The sequence below is a fragment of the Tympanuchus pallidicinctus genome, unplaced genomic scaffold (genome assembly GCF_026119805.1).
Source record: "Tympanuchus pallidicinctus isolate F22 unplaced genomic scaffold, pur_lepc_1.0 scaffold7, whole genome shotgun sequence".
Taxonomy (NCBI): domain Eukaryota; kingdom Metazoa; phylum Chordata; class Aves; order Galliformes; family Phasianidae; genus Tympanuchus; species Tympanuchus pallidicinctus.
The window spans coordinates 25,021,309-25,047,132 of record NW_026294791.1 but is presented as its reverse complement, the minus strand read 5'-3'; the positions used below and the strand labels follow the sequence as shown (position 1 = coordinate 25,047,132).

General features: G+C 47.0%; 1 protein-coding gene and 1 long non-coding RNA gene across 4 annotated transcripts in view; one reads left to right on the top strand and one right to left on the bottom strand.

Annotated features, from left to right (window-relative positions):
• The window catches only part of ABL2 (ABL proto-oncogene 2, non-receptor tyrosine kinase), a 36,986-nt gene extending 14,853 nt beyond the window's left edge, over positions 1-22,133 (bottom strand). The window contains exon 1 of one of the 3 annotated variants that reach the window (XM_052666074.1): positions 21,921-22,133. In XM_052666074.1, coding sequence (XP_052522034.1) covers positions 21,921-22,101 — 181 coding nt within the window. In that variant the 5' untranslated portion in view covers positions 22,102-22,133. Of the gene's footprint in view, positions 1-1,173; positions 8,889-21,920 lie in introns of those variants that run through there. The other 2 variants (XM_052666076.1, XM_052666077.1) reach the window with 2 other exon arrangements.
• LOC128072365 (uncharacterized) lies at positions 15,875-16,423 on the top strand. Its single transcript, XR_008202232.1, has 2 exons — positions 15,875-15,948; positions 16,142-16,423. It is a non-coding gene; the product is annotated as an uncharacterized LOC128072365 (long non-coding RNA).
• Positions 22,134-25,824: the final 3,691 nt, after the last annotated feature.

Here is a 25,824-nt window from a genome sequence, read left to right as displayed (position 1 = left end):
CAGCACATGGCTGCTGCTTTTTAGGGCTGGGTTTGTGCAGTTATTATGCATCAGGAACAGCTTAAGTGGCAACAGAAAAGAACAGTGGTTCCCAAATCCAGCTCTCTTTATAGAGTACAAATAGATGGTAATTAAATAACACATTCTTTATACTCCAACAATGCCTCATGTTAGAAAGGCAGGAGGGGGTTTGGTGCCTTGAGCAAAGTGGCTCACCGGTGTGCTGCACAGAGAACCTGAGTGATGCTTCCCTGCTGGCTACAAGCAGCAAACACAAAAGCAGGCAGCTTCCAAAAACCACCCCGACTCTTCTGCTCTGAAATACTTTAATGGTGTTTAAATTACTTCTTCCTTTCAATTGTACAGCTGCTGAAACAGCAAAAGCTTTAAACAAAAACACATACACTTGTTTTATTTCACAACCAACGTATGGCTTAGGATTCCTTTTCAAGCTAACCCAGCTCGCACACAGGCATCCAGTCCCCAGTAACCTACAGTGTGGGATCCTTGCCATCCCATGTGCAAGGATAAGAAAGCTGAGCTCAATACAGTAATCACAAAGAGCTCAGTAAGGAAGCTGAGACAGCCAGTCACACCACATGGGATATTTCTCACACTGAACAGCCTCGGAGCTCCGGTCACACCAAGGGCAAGGAAGTGAACTGGGAAGTTCTCTTTGACATCGACTCAAAGCCTAACCATAAATCATATGTGATTGCTTTCATTTCCTATACAATTGAGAACTTACCTCATCATTTATTCTACAAGCAAGGCTTCAGCCACCTCCTTCCTCTCCTTTATTCCCACAGTACACTTTGCTTCCCTCCGGACATGAATGCTTTCCTATTCAGCCACCACCACCAAGAGACATTTTGCCTCCCACCCTGTGCCACAGAGGCTACAATTACGGATCTCTTCAGCTCAAGAGCAGAATGAGAGCCCAACATACACCTCATCTTCAGTAGCAGAACCCATCAGGCGCTGACACGGTCTGTGTTCCTGAAGCACTAACGCTTGTACAAACACAGCCTTTTGATAATCCCGAATAAAAGCAGGCAATCTGAGTCCTGCTCCCACATAAGACAAAGAGCTGAGAGGTCCCACACCCTAATCTAAGCCAACAGGGCAGTACAGGAACAGGAGGGCACACTGCAACCTCCCTAAGCATCCTACCTGTGAAGCTCGACCCCGCAGGCTCAGAGGCATCGTTGCCAAGGCAGCAGAGCAGCTTGTTCTCTTTGCCATAGCTGGGCTGGAACAGCACCGTGCCCACAATCATGCCTGCCGCACAGCAAGCAAAAGGCCAACTAACTGCCACGAGAAGTGCTGGGCTGCCACCACGTGCAGACAGTAGTGGCAGCCAATGGAAAAGCAAGCGCAGCCTACGGGTGGAGGAGGAACAAGGGAGCTGCGGTTATTTGGTTAGGAAGGGTGGAGCTTCCCAGGGAGCTCTGAACAAACCAGGCATGCGGAGGCTGGACTGTGAGATGAAGCAATTTTGACGTGAGCTGCAGAGCTCTGTGTCACTAGGAGTTGGGCAGCAAAGTGTTGGGAAGAAAACAAACCATTTCCTTGGAGAAATTCCTTTGTGCAAACTGCCAAACAGATCCTTTGTGAAGGGGACTGCCCACATTGATTCATTTTTCCACTCCACGTCCATGCCAGTGCACAAGTACCATTCACATGAACTGAGCAGAAGTGATGCGAGTCAAAATATTAAACCTAAGAGAGGAATGAGCACTTAAAGAGAAAATGCTGCTGAGCGTTTCCGAGAGAAACAGAAAGCAGAGGCAGCACAGCATGCCCGGTCTGAGCTGCGTAGCTGCTCACCTAGTAAGGTTCAGGGCTGCTCTCTGAAAGGGCACCGTCAAATCACCTGTCACAAACGTGAGACCTGTTTGCGGGAGTCCTCAGCAGCCCCAGTTCTCTAGCAGTCTCTAGGGCTGGTAGCAGAACAGATTTCTTCTAATGCAGAGGAGGAAGGGTTAAAAAACAAGCAATCACGGTGGCAGTCCCACAGCTGGGAGGCTGGTGGGCCTGCAGAGGGGTATAAAAGGCAGCAGGGGAAGGGCAGCAAGTGCTTTGGCCTTTTGTAGAAGGCAGAAGGTGCTGCAGCTCACCAGCCAAGAGCAGCATTTCTACGGCCGTGAGCTCTGTGAAGAAGGCGGCAGCTTCGTGTGATGAGGGCGCAGCTCAGACTGAAGGTAAGAAATGAGCAGTTGGGCTTGTTAGAAGCGTTTGTTTTGTAAGGCTGTGGGTGTGAAAAGTCACCGCAGAACAGGTGTAGGCTGGATGTAGGCTGTGCAAAGAGTTACTTCTCCCTGTGTGAACTGTATCATGAGCTTTTTCCCTCTCCACCTCACTAATGCAAGTGGAAATTGCAACCAGACAGAATATATTACAACACCTACATACAGTTGGCTTCCAAAAGTTCCTGTGACAACTGAGAGGTATCCTTTCCTTCTCCAAAACAAACCTCTGTGAATCCTGCTGCATGCTGCCAGCTGGAGGTTGAGATGCTTTTACCTCTGAACCCCCAGGCTAGCTTTTTCCTGTTTGTTCTTCCTCTTGCAGTTTGTCTTCCCTCTCTTGTGTGCTCTGAATGCCCTCAATTACGCTGGTATTTGAAACAGCGTGTTTATTAATACACAAAGAATAATAATGTGAGGGAAAGGCAGAGCAAATAATTGCAGCAAATAAGCTTTTCAGGTGGGTCTGAAATGGTGTTAGGAAATAAAGAGCTACATATTAATTCGTTGCTCAATTAATATCAGCTGCAGAAGTTTAACAAGCAAAATGGTTATTAGCCTGCTTGTTACAATGCGACAGATGTGTAAGTGGTATCTCTGGAACAAGGAAGGATTAGGAGATAATGAATCGGGGTTACAAATGCAGCAAGGCAGCACAGGCACTGAGTGTGCTGTCTGTAGCCTCTCTGAGCTGTGACGGCCAGCTGTAGGTGAGCTCGGGGCAGTCGGCCAGCAGCCAGCACTGGTGTGGGCAGGGCACCAATGTCCCTGCACAGAGGGCAGGTTTGTAAAGGCCTGGCACGTGCACCCAGGCAGAAGGAAACCAGATTTCTTTTTAACTTCAGGATAAGCATCATTTCTTCCAGACTGATGTTGCTGGATAGTTATTCTACTGTGCAGACCATCACTTTGACATCCACATCCACAGCAAACATCCTGTTCCTATTCCCCTCACACTCAGTGCACAACGTGAGACATGAATTCTGGTACGCTCCACTTGTTTGACCGAAGCAGCAACCTTTCAGGCAGAGCAGCTTTTCCCAGCTCCTTGGGCTATTCCCTGCTGTGCCCTTCAAAGCAGTTTCCTGAGCACGGCTAACCTTCCTCTACCACTTAAATCCTCCCTTCTGAGGTATTGCTTTTAATGTAAGGCAATCTTGCTGACTGCACGACTTTGAAATAAGTAGTATGAGCAGCTTCTAAAACTTGCTACATCTGGAACATACGAGCTGTCAGTGTCTCCCAGTCAAACAAAAGTGCGAATAGCAATGCAGCTCTGAGGGGTTTGGTGCTGCTGGCAGCAGGCCAACATGACTTTGTAGGAAGGAAGAGAGGCCAAGAGCTACAGGACAGTGTCACTGACATAGCATTTAATACCAAGAAGCACAGTGTGGGTGTTCTGGGTTTCCCTTCTTTGTTTTACAAGAGGACACATGAACACAAGGCCACCAAGATCCCCATGCATCCACATCTTTCGCTTTATTTCCACTTGGGGTTTTCAAACCAAGTATCAATCCACGCTGCTATTTTACCCGGTCTCATTTCATACCCTTGCTGCCAAGACTAACAGAGTAACGAGGAGTAGGCATTAGTCAGCCTGGACCACAGGAACTGGGCTGTCGAGTACTGAGTGGTTCTGGTATAACTGCCATTTTCCTCTAAACAAACATCACTTCATGTGCCAGGCTTCAGGAGCTTCAACCAGCTTGTTAGTGGGAGGCCTTCCGCATTAACGAAGATGAGGACACAAAACTGATAACACAGCAGCAAGGTTTCCTATTTTGCTGACACGTTTGGAGCAGTATCAAACCCTACAGTAGCCTTGTTTCTGAAACCCAATCTGAGCACTTCCTACTAACCAAAAGTACTCCATCCATCCTTACAAGCAAACCAACGCTGGCCAGGCCAAGTAGCTGCTGTCTAATAACTCAGCAGCACAAAAGCAGGCCTATGAACTCTCTACCCCAGCAACAGACTTGAGGCCTTACCTTGATGGACCACCTAGTCTTCCTGCTGACGTGTGCAGCCATGGAAAAACATCAGCTTAAAAGGATTGGGACAGCTCACATATGGCTCTGGTAAGATACGGGTGACCCAACCAACTGCTGTTCCTAGGTGTTCCTCTCCTGCAAGCAAGCAGGCTCTTAATAATGTGGTTTGTTTGAGCTGAGCACAGATCCATAATTAGTCTCTGGGCCTCCCACAGCTCTGTGAGGTTTAAGTGCCATAAACAACTCACTGCATAATGCCAAGAAATACAGCTCCAAGCCAGGCACAGGGATGGGCAAGAAATAGGTTTCTATTTATGGTCTCAGGCTGGGAGAGACAGAATGTGGGAGGAGGCATCAGAGTCAGTGACAACATTGCATCATGAGGACTCCTCATCACAAAAACATGTTGCAAGCCAAGCTGGTATGCCTTCTTCCCTCAGGTATCAGAATGCATCTGACACAGGAAAAGGTTAACAACTGATGTCTGGTACTGGGGAGTGAAACACATGGGGAGCCCAAACGCTCTCCACACAGCTCACCTTTTAAGAACAGATTTATTTTAAATGTGGTAAAGAGCTGCATGAGATGTTCTGCATTCAGTTTGTGGTGAAAGCGGTGGGGAGTGGCACATAAGACATGTTTTTGAGCTGGTTTGAGGTGGAAAGTTAAGGGAAGGCAATACCTGGTATTGCTGTATTTTTACTGGTGGAAGGAGAGACTGACAGATCTATCTCAGCGGTGTCCATCAGCACATTTCCTTGCTGTCAGTGACTTACAGCACACCACTGCTCTCAGTATCACCTGCTGCAGAACTTCCCTACTTGCAGCTTCTTCCTGGTAAAGAAACATCACTCTGATACAGAATTTGGAATGAAGTCAAGCTTAAGCACCGAAGTGTTAATCTAAGAATCTCTGACCATTCCTTGCTGAATGCAAGATGCACAGATTTCTTCATAGCTCATCTGCTGTGCAGATGTAAGGGACTGAACCTCCTGTGAAGCATCTGGTAGCAGCAATGTTGTAAGAGTTTCAAAGCAGATTAAGTATCAGCCACCTTCAGCAGAAACACTTGATGGATGCTACTTATTACCTCTGAGATTTCCTATCCTCATGGAACTCTGTCAGGAAAATGACTCTGGGACATACACAGCTAACAAATGATGCAGATTTTTATGTGCACTTGAAAGCGTTTGAGGTGAGGAACTAATTTGAACACAAGTGAGCTGGACCTAACAATGATTAAAAAAAGCACAACAGGTGTTTCTCATCATGGGCATTGAGGGTGGTCAAGGACAACACTATGCACTAATCTTTGAGCACACCTCCATGTGAGGAAGCAAAATCTAACACATGATAGAACAAGAAAAACTTTCTCCTATGGGAGAAAGAAGTTGTAATGCAATTAAAAGTGATATAGAACAACAGATTTTTGAATGAAAAACTACACCTGTAACCTCTTTACAAAATCCTGAATGTCTTATCAAAACATCTGTTAGCTTAATTACTAAGGACTGGTTCAGCCCCTATGAAGCTACCTAGCTTTGCAATGCCAGTATCCACAAAGAAGCAGAGAGACCACCAGCCTTAGGTGCTCTATATTACATACCTCCTTCCATTGAGTACAGAGGTGATGATGGTCCAATTTTTGGTCCTCTGAATCCTGCCTACAGTAGACTACAACTCACTCCCGCAAGAGCAGTTTTGGGAAAGGAGTGCTATGGAGGGACACCAGCAAAGATAACTGGGAAACCACTCGTGTAGATCAAAAGAGTGCTTAACATTCTTCCTCAGTCATGGCGAGTTCCAGTAAACTCCACTATAAAGAGTAAGGATTAGGTCACCCAGCCCTACAGGAAAGGTGGGCTGGCCCAACGTTATGACAGCTTACAGCAAGTCATCTGGGTTTAGTACTTTGGGGCAGAAATAGCTTAATGTGAATTACACCTCCATGGAATTTCTGAGGAGTCGTTAATTCTGGCCAGATCAAAGCTGAGATATTATCTACTTCCATGCAAATCAAATGGATTGCTATTTACTCACTCGGTGTTAAGACAAGAATTTGAAGTTACAGTTCTACAGAAATCTACTTGAAAAACCCTAAGCAAACCAGAAATGCCTGCACTGACCTAGCCTAGCTCTGAGAGGTTCATTTTGCAGATGTAAAGCAGCAACCGATCGGCCCTTGGAGTTCACACGACATAAATGTCCAAGCTACTTTCCAAGTGACATAATGACTTCCAATAAGAAGCACTACAGTGTTAGCATCCCTCCTCAGACTCAGCACCTGGAACAACAACTGCATTCATCTGCTTCTCAGCCAGCTTGTTGAGGTTTATTTTTAGCCTTTCCAGTTACAGGGAAAACTTGGAAGGAGTAAGCCTAACTTACTGACCTGCGATCTCAGGAGTCAAAGAAGCATCAATCTCACGACATCAATGTGAGCCACGTCAGGACCTGAGCCCAAGAGGCTATTTTGGCAATACCTTGGGTAGCTGGCACTGCTTACCTTCTGGAAGGTGTTCGGAGGGTGGAGCTCCCCAGGTGAGCTGATAGAGCTTCAGTTTCCAGTACATGAGTTTAATTCTTTAATCCAATCCCGGAATGCTCGTTAGCACAGATGTGACTGCCCAGTTCCATCCACCCACAGTGAATATGCAGCAACTGCCAAAGCTACGCAGTGCTTCTGGTTTAGACAAAGTTCTCGAGCTAAAAATAAATCTCAGAGCTGTCAGCCTCAATTGTCAGCCACGGACTGAGATGCTGCTCAACCAACTGCCCACAGCCATTTTCTTCCCTCGAACAAAGACGAGTTTCCCTTTTTAAAATATTTACTCTATGTTTAACTCGATACTTAAGATCTCGCTTCCACGAAATGCGTACGCCTCAGAAAATAAGCCAGCGCTTCCTTTTCTCCTAGAGAAGCCTGTCCTGAGCGGGAAGGAGTGCTCAAAATGGCACGCTGTCCTGACTGCGGCACCAGGGAGAGCCCTTCACGTGGAGCTCAGCCCAGGCTCAAGGGCTCTGAGCTGTCCTGCTCCTTCTCAGCCCCAACCCCCCGCTGTGGGGGGCAACGTGAATAAGCGCGGGTGAAGTCAGAGAAGCGCGTCCATCAAACTAAACTTAGAGACTGGCTGCTGTTCCACTTCCCCTTGGCTAAACCCAGACACTTGTAATTGGCTCTGCTGAGCAGACAAGGGACTCCATTCAGCAGCGCCGCTCCCAACAGCTGCCAAATAACTGGGGTAACACAAACCCCACAATTCCTACTCGGGGCAGACAGCTTGTCAGTTTCAGGCTGTGCCATGCATTTGTTTCTTAAGATCTCCTTACCAGTGATGTTCAGCCCTCGTGCGTCCAGACCTTGCGTTAAAAACAAGAATGCACTCACTGAAATTACACTTTCTGAAGAGTCGTCCTGGAATCCAGCAGAATTAATACAGCTTTGAAGGAAAGGAGTCCTTCGAAGACAGGAAGGCTGAACAAGTCCTACACTCATAATCTAAAAGCAATCAAAGCTACAAGAAGTCACAGTTTGAACTGCAGGTACATTGATAAAATAGACATCTTCCTTACGAAGAATAACTGCAAATGAGTAAATATCATGATTAAGTATGACTATACAGGTTTGTAATGGATAATTGTTGCCATGACACATCCTTGTCACAGCTCACAGATCCATTTCTCCTGCTGTTGTACACAGCTCAGAGCTCAATACCCCACCTGCAAAGTTGGAGTCATTCTCCTGCGCAGCACCATCCACACTTACGCTGAATGTTCTATCATTTCTCCAACCTGCAGTCTTTCAACTGGCTTTTCTCTCTGTAGCCTTTAACAATTTAATATTATCAGCAACTTTGCTATCTTGCTTTCTTTTGATTTCTTCCTCTTCACTTGTCAGTCTGACAGTAGCTTTTAGATGAAAAGAACAGCTCAGGTAAAGAAAAGTTAGGAACAAAAAAGTCTATTTACTCAGCTCTCCAGTAGCTGCACTCCTCACTCTGGTTCATACAACAAAAACATGAATGCATTCCAACAAGACATACAGCCAGTGCTTAGTCTGCTGTACGACTGGGTTTGGTTACCAAATACTGCTATCTTGTGGTGGGAGGCATAAGATGTGACAAGGGAAAACGCTGAGCTGAAAGAGTAGTTAAAAAGTGCAGAGTTGCATCTAGGAAGCACACAGCAGATAATGGGAGACCTGAACGTGCCTGGACGCAGGCAAAGCAGGGTCAGCCTGCAGGTATTTTTCAACCAGTTTGGCTTTAGAGCAGTAAAGAAAAGTGACAACTCCGTGCCGCCACAGCTGGAGGAGAAGCAGCAGTAGTGCTTTAAGGAGCCTGTCTCCCACTTAGCACTGGCACTGCTGTCTGAGGCTTCTCTCCTACGGCCTGCGCTCCTGGTGGCACAGCAGCACGCGCAGCACCGCTCGCTATGCTGCCAGCGTTCCTACCTGCAAGCCGTTCTGCCCACTGTCACTGCTCTGGTGTGACACTTGGGTGACGCTTCTCCCTGTGCTTCGTCTACTCCATGTACCATATATATTCCGAGGGAGGAAGGAAGAAGGAAAGGGCTGGGATTTCCCAGTGCGAGGTCAGCATTGCTGCTGGCTCAGCATGCCGTTTGCTCTGGCTCTGCAGAGCAGTGGTTACCCCTACCCAGCACCCACCCACAACTTAACCTGAGGCAGAAAACAAGACCTCTGCCTACAGAACTTCAGCTGCGTTCTGTTTCACGGCGAGGTCTCTGCCAGCTGTGCCTCACAGCTTTGAGGATACGTGTAACTGCTGCTTAAATTAGGAGTTGTTTTAGGAGATGGAAATTTTGAATTGAGATTGAGATCAAGGAGCAGCCGTGCCATCCAGAAGGGAACCTCACCCAGTGCCCCCACACCTCCTGCTGCCAGAGTCCAAGATTCCTTTAGCATCTTAAATTGAATTATTGACAAATTTGACAGAGTTCCACCTCATTCCTTCTTCCTCCCACTCCACAGAAAAGCATTCCCAGTTGTTGCTGGCCTATGTAGGTTGTCAGGACAGCTGACTGCTTGGGTTACACAGGGCTGCATTGTATCCCTTCAAGAACCAGGCACCCTAAGAGCTTCCTCTGGGATCAGGGCTCGAGACCCGGCTGACAGCAGCGCACCAGGTGCCGTCTTGAAATCCGAAATTCCAAAGCAACAGGCAGTGCTGCAACTGCTCCTCTCGAAATCACTCTCCCTCTTGAGCCCCTTCAAAGCAAACCTACTCCAGATCTGACATCTGAGTAACTAAAAGCATAGCAAACCTCTAAACTCAGCTGCCTGATGTTGCCTCTGGAAATGGAGAAACAGAACTCTCTTCTTTCTGCCTGTACCTGCCTCTCACCTGCTGCAGGCTTCAAATGGGCCTTTCAGCTCAGGAAGACTTAATGGAATCAGAAGCTAATAAACATTTGAAAGTCATGTGAAGGGTCTTTAGAACTAATGGCATGTTTCCCGTCCATCAACATCACTGCCAGAAACAGCCTTCCCATTGCTTTCATGCTGCTGTAAGCACTTAAAGCTACGTGACTGTGCTGCACAAAGTGCTTAGAAGTAACACCTTCCTGACAGATCACAGAACTGAGCCCAAACCCTCAGAAACAGTTAGGGAAGACAGGCAAGGAATGATATTTACGTGAACATATTATTGCTTTGAGATCTTAACCTCTTACTATCTAAAATAAAACTGGGCAAGCATAAAAAGTTACATTTGAATGAAGCCTGCACAGTCAGCCTCTGCGGAGACTGAAGCAGGGGCTGGAATTCTGAATCCCAGCAGCAGTCAGCAGATGGGAGCTCCTCCATCCAAGGATGCTGAATCTGCTGCAGGAAGGATCAGCAGAGATCCCGGGGCAATGGCCCCTTAAGGTTATGCTTTCACTAAAAACACAAACCCAAAACAAGGAAACACCCTTAAAGACCAAATAAAGCACCCACAGCACACAAATCCAGCAGTGAAATACAGAGATTACCCCACGAATACCCACCAGAGACCTGCATGGAGCCTGACACTTTTTCCTGCTAGCAAGACCATTAATTGAAACACGCAGAGTCACACCTCAGGTTCTAAAGCTGGAAAAACTGATTAATGGCAAACATCAAATTGCTAATATCAAATACATGAAGCAGCCTCAAGAGGGCTGAGTAATCCAGGCTGGTAGGTCCTTTCATTAGCCGTGTCCAGCGTGACTGTTCAGTCAAACTTCTCTGTTGAGAATTTGGTCTAATTAAAATGCAGCTGAATATTACCAGTGTAAGAAGTAAGTTCCTAATTACAAGAGAAACTAACAGATCTGTTCACGCAACCGAGATTTTTCTGAGAGACAAACTGGTCAAATAATCAACCCACTTGTTTATCCACCTTCACATTCACACCTAATTCCTCTTGAAGGAAAAAAATCCAAGTCTTCTCTCTTCAAAAATTCTCAACACAACTTCCAAAAATTCTATACAGTGAATATTGCAGAGAGCTTGTTTATAACGGACTTCATACTACTGGCATTGCTACTGCTGGCCCCAGTAAGGTGAAATTACACTCACAACAGATGTACGCTTCAAGAGCAGGAGTGGAACTGACTCACCCGACTAAAATACACAGGTTTAATGATGTTACTTCTGAAGACAGGGCAGGGCTTCCTGCATAATGACAGGTACAACATAATCATGGAGAAACAACAGTGCTGGCTTTGTTCTTAAGACGTGAAGGTGGCTGCTATCATCTGCATAAATGAAGTGCAGGTCATCCCTTCAGAGCGGGGAGGCACAACGCTCAGCTCTGGGTGCGGAGCTCTCGGCCCACTGCTGACGGGCACCTCACTCTTACGGAAGCAGAGCAGCACCTAAGGGTGGCAGGGAACGCAGGGAAACGTCAGTGCATGACAGGAAGGTGCAACTTGGGCAGAGGAAAAGAGGAAGGAGAACTAAACCCACAGCGGTTTCTATGGGCAATGTTTCTGTTTAGCCACACCGCCACAAAAGGTTAGCATTATTCTGACCACTTGAACGGGGCTCTGCAGCCCTTAAGGCCACCAGTAGGGACCTAGGAAAAACTCTGATAAACTGAGCCCTCTTCAGCTGTTGGGACTCATCTCGTGTTGAGCTCCATCTGTGCAGGGGAAGGTCTAAACTCAAACCAAAGACCCTTGCTAACTACTACTTGCCAGAAGCTGTGGCAGAATTCAACTCAAACTGCTGTTGGCCGTCCATCCCTCCCACATTAGAGCTTTCATTACAAAATCCTTTCAGCATCTAACTAATGAGTGACGCCTTCAATACAAAGCACACCAGACTTCAAAAACAGCTGGTGTGCAACACCACTCATGTTCTCTCCATAAACTCTCCTACACTTCCCCATCCTGACGAAGTAGGATTACAGCGAGTTAAATTCTAGCATCAAAAAAGAGAAGCAAATCCATCACAGGGTGAAGCACAACACAAAGCCTCTATAGTTGGGCTTGGAAATAAAGCTGGACCTGTGGAAAGCACACAGTGTTAGTGTGTAGCATGGACTTCAAAGCGTTAGCAGTTCTGCCAGAGCTCTGCAGCACAAACCATCCTGTCTGCCCGCGCCTTGTGCCTTATCTCTACAACGAAACACTGCCCTCCTTTTATAAGCTTACTTAACCTACCAATGGGAAAAATAGATTAAGTAGCTAAGTACTAAAGAAAACAGGTTTTCTTAACAGCATCGATTTTTACTTATTTCAATATCCTTATTCAATATTCTTTTGGTTGGTTATCTTCATGGGGAGGAAAAAACATTTCCTTCCATTCCTGTCTGCCTGTATTCCTGGTTCTAGAGCTGGCATCCTTCATCTGTCCACCAAGGCAGGGAACAAGGGAATAGACTGCTCCACTGAGAGAGGACGTGGTCTTCAGATAGGAAGATATCATGCCAACAAGATAAGAAGGGGCAGGACCTGCTCAGAGCAAGAAAAAGCAAAGGGGGGAAAAACAAGTATATTGAGTTATGCAAATGATAGGAAGGATAAAAACCAGAGGAGAAATAAGGGTGCGTATAATGGACAACACAAGAAGGAATAGCAGGACTAGAAAGTAGACTTAAAGGAAGGAAAGCTGTAGAGCAGTATGTAAGAGAAAATCCTCACAGGACAAACTGTGATATGCTGACGGAATGGAAGGTGACTGTTCTGTGATTTCACCTGCCTCGTTTACAGATCAGATGTGGCTCAAAATAAAGATTCGGGCAGCTGAGCAGGAAAGCTGAATGCCCAAAGGAAAGGAAATGGTCATTTTTCCAGCATCTGCCCTTGGACCTTCAGTTCTGCCGCCCTCCACCTAAGCCTCAGACAACCTTATTTCACACCATATATTCAGCATAGGATGACACTTGCTTCTCAAGTTAACTCATGGAACAGCTTGGGTTGGAAGGGACCTTAAAGATCATCCAGTTCCAACAGCTATTTAATTCCTAGAAGCAAATCCAGAGTAATCCCAGGAAGGGTAATCTTCAGCTTGGTTAAATGAAGCACCTCTGTACGGGTGATGTACTGAAGCCTGTTTTCCTATTCACAAACTGAGCTGTAATAGCTTTTATGGTTTAAAAACTGACGAGCTCATCTCCCAGTAGGCCACGGAGGGGAGCACTGGGAGGCAACTATGTGATGGAGAGTGTTTCAACCTTTCTGTAAGAGGAAATAATGGATGGGGGGATGTAACAAAGCCAGATGTTAAGATGTGAAATGCACTTAAGGTCTCGTAACAAATTAGGAAAGTGCAGAGGAGAAGAAAAGGACAGCTACAGTACACCAGAGCTCATGCCCTTGCATTTAGGCAGTAATATGCATACCAGAGGAAGTCCATCTTAATTATATTTTAAAACATGCTTTCACATCTCTTTTCCAAAAGTCTGTTTTGTGACCAGTGCACTCCTTTTCATGTGGCCTGTCACTGCCTAGTGCTGGAGGCAATGGCAGGCAATGCGACTGCCTGGCTGTGGGCCACTTGTTACGGACGAGCACAGCAGGAGTGTCAGGGCTCAGATGAGCACCTCAACTCTGCACTGTAACATAGAAATGTCACAAAACTTCCCTTTTCAAGGCTAACAAGAACCTTGCAGGAGGAGAGAAATTAAGTCAAAGCATTGCAGCACCATCTCGTGGTAGGCTGGAAAACAATTTTCTCCTAAAGCAGCAGCAATTTACCCCTTTCCCTTCTTCCTTTCTTTCTAACTGCTGGCTGCTGGGTTTCAGTCTCGCTAGGCTGGACCTGGAAGCCAACTTATGCCTTAACCCCAGCCCATGAAAAGAGAAGAACATTGTATTTTAGCAGAAACACTACCACAAGGCAGGCACAGAAAGTCATGGCACCCTGATGTCTTTGCCCTAAAGAATTGAAGTATATTGAATGATGATGATCTACAAAGAGAAAACAGACAATCCGGCACAGCACTGCATACTGTTATGACAAAAGCAAGAGCTGAAGCTGCCAGCCATGGGTTCCACTAGGCAGTTATGGCACGCTTATACAAACCACCATTTGAGCTGCCGCCAGTTTTGCACAGCACTCTTAAACCACACAGCATCCATGGGAGAAAGAAGAGGGAAAAGCAGGCTGGCTGCTCCTCTGCACCTCCTGTCAGACTCCAGTTATTGCACTGACACAAACCAAAGCCTCAGCTTCTTATAAGAACAACCAGCTCATTTCTTACAGCGATGGAAAACTTAATACCAGCAAAGCTTCTTGAGGGGACATGATACATCATTTCCTTATTTATTCTAAGGATCTCCTCCAGACAAAGCCTTCTTAATCTGATACGGTACCTCTGCTTTCTCTGTTTACTCTCGAGATTTTAAAACCAGCCACAAATAACTACTGGGTAAAACCAACAAATATAGTGCTGAATAACAGAGCACAGAGCTTATGGTTAGTGGGGAAGTATTCTGCTGTGCTTCACTGGCTAATTGGGACAGAGCACAGCTTTCATGCTGGTATCAGTTACAAAAACACTGCTGGTCCCTTCCCAGGCTCTACGACTCTCCCTGTCTGAAAATAGAGAAAAAGACACCAGAGAAACATCTATCTCTGGTCAGGAGGCACAGCACGGATTCTCTTGAGCTGCAGAGAGCAGTCCCTCATCGCTCATACAGGTTATTGCACAAACCATACAGCTCATCACACCTTGCTTGATGCCAATCCAGACAGTGAAGGAAGCAGGTCTGAAACCAAAGCAGAACTGAATGCCATCACCAAGTGATCAAAGAAAGGCTCCCAGCAGCTGGTCGAGGTCCTGCCTGTACCACAGCCTTCATTCTGGAATCAGTGTGCCATTCAAAGGGCATCTGCACCGAGGATCAGGGATATTCTGATATGTAGGACATCTAAAATTGAAAGCTCAAGTCTGAAGAAGTTGCTATTTTAAATCTAGGTACCTTAAATCTGAGCCTTGGAACTGCCAACTATTAGACACCATTATTATTTGCTGGTTTATAGCTACTTCAAAGATGGAAAAAAAGTTACAGAATAGGAACTGCAGTTCAGCTCCGAGACAAAGCACACAGTTTCACTCCCTCTTGTACTGGACTCAAAGAAAGCCTTACAATTAAAGTGTAAGGAAGCTGCACGAAACAAGCAGTGAGCCCATCTCACACAGCCCAGCTCAGAGCAGCGTAACCCAGAGCTCTGCTGGACCCAGCCATTGAATGGGAGAGGAAAGCTGTGCCACAAACTGTTCCAAAGGATCTCAGATGCTATTCACGTGTCTGTGAAGAGTTCATTTCACACTTCCCACATGACATCACTTGTACCAATTTTTAAAAAGTTTGCAAAAACAAAGGCTTCGTTTATTCCATTCTATTTATTATAATTTATTCATTCATTCCAAAGACTTCATTTAGTCCTCATAGTTTCACTGATTGGAAAGCTGTGATACGTGAGGTCTCTGGACCAGAAATTACTCTTTAAAATGATTTCTTTGGAAATCCTTTCAGGGCCTTTTAACTCAATTGTTCCTCCAGACTCTTCCCATCATTTAATACATTTCAGAAATACCTTCTGCTCTTTGGTTTTCTAAGCAGCAACACAAAATTGGTATTCTTATCAGTTGCACAGCCTCCCCCACGTTTCTGAGCAGCAGGAGGACCAAACAGTCTTGTTAACTCTGTGACACTGCTGGTTAGCAGTGAATCCAGGGCAGCAAAGGCTTTGAAATAATATTGAGAAAAAGAGTATTTTAAAGCATTGTTCCTCAAGTTGAACAGCTAAGATAACATCTCCAGTGTACAAAAATGAAGCTTTAGGGAAGCTTTCCTTAGGGCACAAGAGCTCTCCATCCCCAGGTGAAGGAACTCAGAAAAGGAAGGCAAGAACCTGGTGTGGCTGAACTGGGACCTGCTGCAAAACTGGAGAGCAGAAACAAAATGCACAGGCAGTGGAAACAGGACCAGGTACCATGGGAAGACTGTAGGGAGGTTGCTAGGCTGTGCAGGGTTACGGTTGGGAAGGTCAGTGCCTAACTGAACATGGGTATAACAGAAATGCTAAGTCATGGCCTGAAGCAGTGATTGAGCACCTGGTGGGAAGGCAGGGCTCAGGTGGGTGCAACGAACCTGAGTGATGGAAGGGCTGAAGCCAGGATCCACCCCTTCCCAGATCTCATTTAAGGGTTGGCAGTGGAAGTGAGGGCATCTTTTGCTGCAGATCCCTGTGCATCTGAGGCCTTCTGAAGGTAAGCAGATTTTTTTTTTCTTTTGTTTCTGTATGTTGTACTTGAGACAAAAACAAACAGGAACAGCAGAGATGAAAACTCAATGCCTTGTTGTTGGAATTATAACAATAACAAGGAAGGAGAAATAGGCCAGATGTGCACAGAGTCACAATTGCAGAATGTTCTCACTCTTGTCTCCTCTACTCTGACCCAGACAGCAGCACACAACAGTTCCTGTCCCTTTGCCATATAACACACCAGGAAGAAGCTGCTTCTGTTCCATGTCAGTGTTAAATAACAGCAACAAAGCAGAGATGAGCCCAAAAGCCAAACCAGTAACATGATCTAACAACAGGGGAGAGAAAAACTGGCTTAGGGAAAATGAGATTTCCTTCATCGAAGAGCAACTTTTCTTATGTGAGAAGTTCTCACGTGATTATTATCACAATATCTTCAGATCAACATAAAACCAAGCTCCAAGTTGATTAACACAATTTTTTGTTTTTTAATTGAAGTGTCATAAATCAAGATTGTGAAGGCAGTGTTTGTGGCTGGAAAGACTTATATGGGCTTGGGTGGGAGGAAAGGAAAGACATGAGGAAAACTCAGTTGTAAGGAAAATATTGAGATGACACTTAAAAAAAAAAATACAGACATGAATTCAATGCAGTTCTCAGTGAAGCATTTCTGCTCATCGTTATCTCCCCTCCCCATGATGGAAAGGCAAAGGCTGCTAGGTGAGAGTTAATGTTAAACCCAAGCACAGATAAGCAGCCATATGGGAGATGCCTTGTCTTCCTGTGAAGACCACAAAGCACGTGAAACTTCCTCAGCAGATATTGGTAATAGAACTAAGCTTTGTTGTTGTGGTTTGCAGTGTTACCAACAGGAAGCCTCAATGGTTTTGTAACACTCAGAACAATCTCTCTGGGTAATACCAAGATCAGTCTTTAAAATAAAAGAACATATTTAGCGACCACAAAGCCAGACAGATGCCAGTGATGATGCTGTAGCAGTGACAGAAAAAAATCAGGCCTGAGAGCCCAACTGTGTTACCAAGTTGGCACGAGCCCGTGTTTCTCTGCTGAGGAATGACAGCCTGCTGGTGGTCCAGACAGCCATGAGAACTGTTTATCAAAGTGATTTCTGAATGCTGTTAGGAAGGAACCTGAACGCCTGTCTGCAGATTCACCTGCAAAGCCAATCAGGAACCCATTCACACCACAGCTAGCAAGCCCTGCATCACTCCTAATTCTGTAGTGCTGCAAGAACAACTAACCATTTGGCAAGCAGGGATGCCAGGCCTCAGATTCTGAAACAGTTATAACCCAGGTGGGGCCTTGGTCTGCACTCCTCCATCCTTGGCTTTCTTGAAACAGAAGCAGGTGAAAACGAATTTGGCAAGTCACTAAGCAGCCTCACCTGCACTACTGCCAGTAACTTCCACACATATCCCTACCAGACTGAGTATAAAATGCTGCTGCTGGGTTCCTATTAGTTGGATTTCTGTGTAGTATCTTAGGAGTGTGAACTAGTCAGCTGTCAGCAGTATTTAGAAGACAGTTAACGTGAAGTTGTGACAACTACCAGAAATGGGCTAGATAAACCATGCTAACAATTATCTAGCTGTGTTTATAAAGCAAGACCAAAAAAGTATGATTTGATTTGAGCAAGGACAGGCTTGCTTTAGGAACCTGACATATGCTGAAGCAAGTGGGTCACAGAACAGGTCACTTCTTCTGAACGCCAGTGAAAACATGACTTCAAGCCTACTGTCCCAGAATCTGTAATTAGCACTAAGATCTTCCTGAAGACAGCCCTGCTGCAGTGTCACTAGGAGACAGCCCAGCCCTCTCTTAACTCTTAATTACAGGAGCTGGCGGTTCAGCTAGATTAAAAAAGATGACTGAAGCTGCTTGTGACAACTCACTGTTGTGCCCAATAGCTTACGGAGCCTCTTGCCACTGACTTGTTCACTTGGCTGTGTCCTTATTTCAAGAAAAAAAATGTACAATTTTTTTTGCCAAACACTGCACTTGCAAGCAATAGAGAGTTTGTGAAATATTGCTAGAACAACTTGTACCACGCCATCTGCTGCATGTGGAGAGCTGAGAAACCACAGATCTGCTTTTTCAGATAGTTCTGATCACTGTGTTTGTCAGTAACTTCATTTCAGCCTTACCTTCAGCCATACCTCCTGTGTATGTGAAAAGTACCTGAGGAAACATATATGACTTATGTCAAGAATCCAAACAGATCCGTGCTCTGTATCATACCATCCCTTCTGAGTTGGCAGAGTCCCTTCTCTTGTGAGGTACAGGATGCAAGAATCCCAACTTGAGGGATGAGAATGAGCGTGCAACTGAAGCTGCAGGAGTAATTCAGCTATCATGGAGAATGATGCAGCAGAGAACGAGAGTCCTGCAATTTCATATTCGGCAGGAGACTCAGCTGAACTATTCTTTATTCCCCAAATAATTAGTTAAGAGTTATTTATACCTTATGGTCCCACAAGATTTCTGATTTACAGTACAAAGAGTCAGGCACTGAATACAGTGATTATATTCCATCTGCGTAGGGCATTTACTGACAGGAAAGTCTGCGGGCAAGGAGCTCTGGCCCAAACTCACTGCTTTTCACTGGGACGAAAAAATAAAGAACACTTTAGGAGGCCCACAAAGTACAGTTGTTAAACTGAGCCTATTTTCTCTCCCTCTTTCCATTTTCCTGTATCCAACCCTTCAGTTTCACTGGATTTCAAAGGGACAGTTATTTGTGCTTCTTCCTATTTTAGGATGTTTTTATCATGTGGCGTAGCGCTCCAACTGCCTTAGGGGAGCTTTAATGATAATTTTATTTTTAAAAGTATAGGCTTATCTTGCTTGACCTTGATGCACTGAGTAAAAGGTTGCTAAACCCCTCCTCTAGAAAACAAAATGAGGAACAAATGTCCTGAGCCTGCTGGATCAAAAGCTCAAGTGTGGCAGTGCCTTTTGCTACCCCAAAATATATCACCAAGGCAACGGCAGCAGTTCTGCAAGCAGGTATAGCAAAGGCCTCCCAGCCAGGATTTAAATAATCTGATTTTCCTGCAGTATGTTTTCTTCAACACTCAGCAAGTCTTCTCGGAGATGAAAAGCATGCTAACACCATTCCAAAGGGTATCCTGGTACAGGAGGCGGTTATCGCTGCTCTTTGAGAAGAAAACACGAGCATGTCACTGTTCAAAGGCCATACAAGGAGCCAAGCAGAGCCAACACCAGTTGGAAGCCAGTGGTTGTCAGTGGCTGTACCCTTTCTCTCAAGCAGACTACCTAAAGGACAAGAGGGAGCCTACCTTCTTATTCTCCACCCTGCTCTTTCTCTGGAAGGAAAACAACCTGTGACAGCACCAAGAAGAACTTTCCTCGCCTGGCTGTACCAAACTGAAAAAAACCCTGATCTTAAGCTGGTGTCTGCTACAGCTTCTTCCCACTGAGGGACTGTCCCTGTGGGACCAGTTAACCCTGCAGCTGCATACGAAGGAATACAAGTGTTTCAGTTTGCGCTCCTTCAGTACATCACTACTGAACAACATGCTTGGTGGTCCACTGCTTGCTTTTATAAGTCACAGATCACGTGCTAGGAATGCTAGCACAAGCTACTTTGAAGGCTTAACTGCAAAATTCACAGTTCATCTTCTACATCTTGGAGAGCCCTGCTCCACTGACAACAAACCACACAAGTGTATCAGCTTGCTTAGGTCTTTTCTGCTCAGCTGCCGTTCGATGGTGAGCTGAAGCCCTAAGGAGCTGAGAGGTGTGTTCTCACGGCAGAATAGCAGGCTGCTACAATGCAGCTTTCTGTACTCTTCCAGTAAAGCAGAAAACACTTTCAAACCCTTTGTTTCTTCCAAAAATAGGTACAGACATTACTTCTGGGTATCTGTGCATAACTGTAGCTGGAAACTCTGTAATATAGCAAACAAGTCTGGGACAAACCTGCTCAGCTCCATCTTTCATAGACAAATGCAATTCAAGTTAGTTGTTTAGAAACACGTCTTGGATTCAGGTGGCCTAGCATAAGAGACTGTACACTCAAGTACAGCCACCAGCAACTACAGCATTCAGCAGGGTGTTCAAAGAAAGCTTGCAGGAAACCAGGTGAACTAAAACAGGAGAAGAAGGTCAGTGAGTGAAAGCTAAGAATAGATCTTATGGAAAAAAATCTCAGGGGAGAGAAGTCAGGGTCACAAAAAAAAAAAAAAAAAAAAAAAAATTGCTGAGAAAGGAAGTTGGTTCCAGAGCCAGGAAAGTGATGGATTTGGGTTATTGCCCAAGACAGGTGTTTAAATGTGTACCCAATTTTAACTAGCTCTTGCTACAAATTATTGCTGATGAGTTTTTCACTCGCACTGAGTGAAATAGACATGGATGTATGGAGCTGAGGAGTTCACCAGTACAGGATGGGAGGCTGAAGGATGCCCTGAATCTCTCCAAAGCAAGATAGGAAATAAAAAAACCCACAAACTTTTACCTAACCTAAAAGATTACAAATCTGCATTTTGTTTTCAACAGCCACATATCCCTGTAGCATCTGCAAGAAAGGTAACTGAAGGAACAAAAGCCTAAGTAAAATGGAATTCATTACCTTTCTGCTGGAGCAGCAACTGCACTTCCCCAAACATCTCTCCTACTTCTCCTACTACAAACACCTTGTGAGAACAAGCACCAGGCAGTCATCATGGTACCAAAGCACTGCAAGTCAGACTGGCATGTGCAGGACTCTTGCCTGCTATGTCATGCTTGGCAATCTATACAGCAATTCTACTCTGTCTCTGAAGTTGTAGGTGTCAGCATGCTCAAAGAACCAGGGTAGGTGCACAGCAGAGATCTGAATTTACAGTGCTGCTGTATTTTACAGTAATGTTTTCCCCAAAGCGCCTTCTAAAGTGCAAAAATACAAGAGTATAAAACATCAAATCAACAATACTGTACTTGAAAGAGGCAGTGAAATAGTAATCCTTAGCTGTAACCGTAGTAATAGTGGGTCAAGCATTTCAGCGAGCATGGAGCTGTTATGGTTTTCTAGTTCATGCTGCTCCCTGATCTCAAAAGCTGTGATAACACTGAGAATTTAAGCAGCAGATTTAGTGCTGCACTCTTGCTTTGATTGATGCTTCCATGTCAGCAGTCACAGCAGATGATATTTACATTTAGACTGCTGCTTGTGCGTTCCTTAATCTTTTTGCCTCTGCCTATTCTATTGAGCAAAATGAAATATATATTGACACAAACTGCCTTGTTCCATAGACACCGATGTCTCCCTATAACAAGGCAAACCATGATGCTCTCCAGAGCAGATTCAGTTCCTCAGGTTACAGACGCATGCACACACCTATAGCCTCAGTACTCGTGTTGAGGCAGTCCATTTATGGCACCTCCTAAAAGTCTGTGTCTTTTATTAAGAAGCTGTCAAACCAAGATAACAGATAAAATATCACAGTTATAAAAGATTGGGATTTGGAGCTGCGGGAGAGATTACGGAGATGAATCGTGCTGCATCGAGCGTTTCTGCTTACAGCGATAAGACAGAAAGGGATAAGCACAAACTTCAGCTGCAAACCGGCCGGATGGCAGCCGCAGCATCCCAGGCAACAGAAAAAAAACCCTGCTATACGGACCTTGACAAAGCAAGAGTTACCGATCCGGACGGGCGCGCCGCGAGTCCCTCGATAAAGCGTAAGCCCCAGTTCAGCTCGCAAGCACATGGAGCGGCCGTCCTCGTAAACAAACCGGCGCCGAGCCGTGCCGTGCCCCCGGGCCGGGTCAGCCCCCCGGGCCGCATCCCCGGTCACCCCCGGGACGTGGCAGCGCTGCCCGGCCCGGCCCGGCGCCATCCCCGCCCGGCCGAGGCGCCGCTCCTCCCCGCCCCCCGGCCCAGCCGGCCACAACAAAAGCGGAGCGCTGCCGGCGCTCTCGCCCCTTCCCCGCGCGGCCCCGCCGGCCCCTCACCGTGCTGCGCGAAGACGTTGAAGCCGCCCTCGGCCGCGCGCCCCGCCGCCTCCCTGCGGCGCCCCGCCGGCCTGCCCGCGCCGCTCCCTCGCGGTCCCCTCGGCTGCTGCTGCTGCTGGGGCGGCGGCTGCTGCTGGAGCCCGGCGCCCGGCTCCCCGACGCGGCCCACCTGCTGCCCCATCGCCGCGCTGCCGGCCGCGGCCCGCCGCTCACATGCCGCCGCTCCCCGGCCCGGCGGGCGGCCTCCCGCTCCTCCCCCGCGTGCGCGCCCCGGCGGCTCCCGCCCGCCCCCGCCGGCCCCGCGGCGCTCCGGCCTGGCGCTCACGGACTCTCCCCCTCGGCCCCCGCCGCCATCTTAAACCACAGAGCGCCGGCAGAGGGGACGGAGCGGCTCCCGCGGTCCTCCCGGGGAGGCCGCCCCCTCCCAGGCTGGCGGGCGGCGCCGCCGGCGGGTGGGGGGTCGCGGCCGCGTCGGGCCGGGTCGCGTCCTCCTGAGGTCGCTGAGGCGTCCGCGGTGCCCGCGTTAAGGCGCCCCGTTCCCGCCTGGGGGCGAGAGCTGCGGGTTGTGACCCAGGGGTGGGTCGGTTCGGGCGTCAGGAACTAATAGGTTCTTCACGGAAGGCCGGTTCTTCACGGACGCCGGGACGGGCTCGGCGCTCGGCCGCGCGGTGCGATTTTGGGGTGGTCCTGCATGGAGGCAGCGGTCTGAACGCGCGAGCCCTGTGGGTCCTTTTAGCTTGGGCTATTCGGTTATTCCGTGCCCCTGAGCGCTGCACAGGATGACCTTTGCGGGCTCCTCCCAGCTCAAACAGTTGTATGACTCTACATAAAGCTGGGACTGCTTTCCCACCTGGTGCAGGTCAGAGCACGGTGGGGACGCGCAGGATCTGGAAGCTGAACCCAGCCCTCTGCAGGCCCATTCTCTCATTCTGCGTGCACCGTTTCTCCCGTGTGCTCTGTGTACGCTTCCGATGCCGTGTGCACCTCTCCCAATGCTCACAAGGCCCCAGGTGAACTCCCAGGGCCCTGGCACACAACCTGCCCTCTTTGTCCCCTCCTGACCCAGGGCATGGAGGAGCAGGGAGGCGCAGCCACACGAGTAACACAGGGCGTGCTGCTGCACAGGCACGGTTGGCAGCAGCATCTCGTCATCAGGTGGCTGAGCATGCACTGTAACTAATTGGTGTGCAACCAAACCGTCTTCTTTCAGCCTCTCTAATCCTGCAGAAGGCTCTCCAACTAAAGAAAAGGGAGGAGGTTTCATCCTGAGAGATAGCAATGCTTGCTGCAGTTTAGAAGACCTGAGTTCTTGAAGGTGTTTTGCTCTCCAAGCTGGCTACAATTTTAGCAATCCCTGTTCCATAGCAGTGTTTGTTTCTTCAGGGATAATATGCAGGGCTGTCAGACTCAGGTGCCCTCACCACATCACTGAGAACAATGATAAACTCTCTTGTTGATACAGAGCCAGCCAGGCCCCAGGGACCCACAGCAACCTGTGCTACATCAGCCCTCACGTGGCTGTCTAGACTGGGATGCTGAGGAGAAACTCGTCCATGGCAGTCAGCTTGCCTGTCTGAAATGTCTAGTGACACTTCTGAGGCCATATTCTACCTCCCCTGCACCACAAGGTGTGACTGAAATGCTATCCATATTGTCACATGCACCTGAACTGCACTCAGTCCTAGGGCACCAGCTCTGACACAGACTAGAGTGAATAGGAGCGAGGGGTACGAGCAATCAGAAGTGCCTTAATAAATGCATTAATAAGCTAGGAACACTGGGGAGATCAGGAAATAGAGACAGGCTTGCTAATAACAAAGCAGTTCATAAAACAGCATTGGGACTATGTGGGCTACACACCGCCAAGTCCCAGGACCCAGTGCAGACATGGCTATGAGGTATGAGTAGAGGGTGTGTGTGCAGGATGGGCAGTCCTGTGCAGAGCTGATCGACATGGGCAGTCTCTGCAGTGGAGATATTTCCTGGTATCCTTCCAGCCAGAATTTGCAGGGTTTGGCATTTGTAAATGGCTTGCCTCGTAAACAAAATGTATGTTCTCTGAAGACTGCGGAGAGACAACAAACATAAAACTCCTCTGTGCCATTTGCAGTTGCCTTGTAGGATAGAAGAACTCTTTCATATCAACAGGAATGGTACTTTTATTTCCTAATGCCTCTTTACTCACTGATCCTGAAGAGCTAACCAGAAGAAAGCCATTAGCATTTCAAAAGGAGATGCCAACATCAAGAGACTATTATGCTTAGGTGCACTAAGGAGAATTGTGTTTAATCACTGCTCCTCAGGCCTTATGAAATCCCTCACTCCCTCTATGAGCAGCTTGTGCACATGTAACAGCTCACTGTGGGTTACATTAATGTCTGACTGCTTGGAAAATGTCTGCCACACAGTAACATGTCAACTGGGGGTGGAGTCAGACAGGGACTTTGTTGTAAAGGGAAGGGGTCTGCAGCATGGTTACTGTTTGCTACCCTACAGCAGTGTTTTAAGACCGTGCCATACCCTATTTAACAGCTTCAGAACCAGTGCCCAAAGATACTAGCAGTTGCGGTCAATCTCCTGAACCAGCTACGTCCTCAGGCTGTATCCACTTGGTACTCTCAGGAACCTATTTTAAAGGGCACCATTTCCTCTGGCCCCACGTAACAGGGGATGCCCAGCCCGGGTTGGTGCCCACCATTCTGGATTGCCTAAAAGAGCGATGGGGATATAAACAAGAAGCTCCCCAAACTGAAACTGACCCTGTGTACTGAGTCACTGATGACACGGAGCCACTCCACGTTGTTAGAACAGGGGCTAATAAGTACTTACTTCACGGAGTGTCACAGTTACTAACTATGCCAAGATTACAAACTGCTTTTGAGAGGAGATTTTTAAATCTGTATCAGTGCTACCCAGTGATGTTATCAGGCCCACGCAGTACCAGGAACAGGTTATGTGTCAGAAGGTAATTTCTTCTGAAGAGGGCTGGCAGCATGTGGTACCCTAACAGTTCCTGCCCTCCTGGCAATTTTGGGCTCCCAGTCAATCTGCCATGTCATGAGCTGTTTGAGTAAGGGATAAAAGCACCAAGGAACAAAGGCAGCATTGACGTTGCAGTAATAGGCCTGACCAGAAATGTGGTATTTCTAGCATCACTTCAGAACTGACTTTAAATATTTGCCAGATATCCATTTCTTGAAGTTTCTTCTGAGTACTAAGAATGCGCTGCAGCACATCCATGGTGTGCTCCAAATATCACAAGATCAAGTAATTGGTGGATGAGCAGTGCTGTGCTTTACATGCCATGAACTCACAGCTGTCATTTGCATGAGGTGTGGGTTCTGTGCCAGAAGAAGCCCAGGGATAAACTGGAGACTCCTAAGCCTATGCTGAGTCAGCTGAGCAATTTGGATTTGTAACTTTGGAAAAATTAACTAGCATTACTGTACTGGTAACGTGAAAATTAATTCTAGGAGTGATCTTTGTTCTTTTCCCAACTCATATACCTTCTGTGTATTGAAGCTACAGAGAGAAACATATTTCTATTAAATATTCGGCCCATATTTAGGAAGTGGATGATATTAGTTGAAGCATTTGTTAATTGCTTAGGACAGCAGAAGCTTAATCCCAACTGAGGCATTTGGAGAGTTCCCAAGAATAAGGGAAATATGTGCTTCCCATGTCAGGATTTTCGTGCTCTTGCTGCAGTGCAGGAGAACAGGTTGTGGAAATAAGGATGGCTGTAACTCACCTGGGATGGCTGCAAAAGGCAACGTGTGACGTCCACTAGGTGGCTCGGGCATTGCTGCTGGGCGTACCTGTAACACCCAGCCTGGGTCAGTGCAAACACCAGGCGGCCTCCTCTGAGTCTTAAGGAAGGGGCTCTGGAGAAAGGCACGAAGAA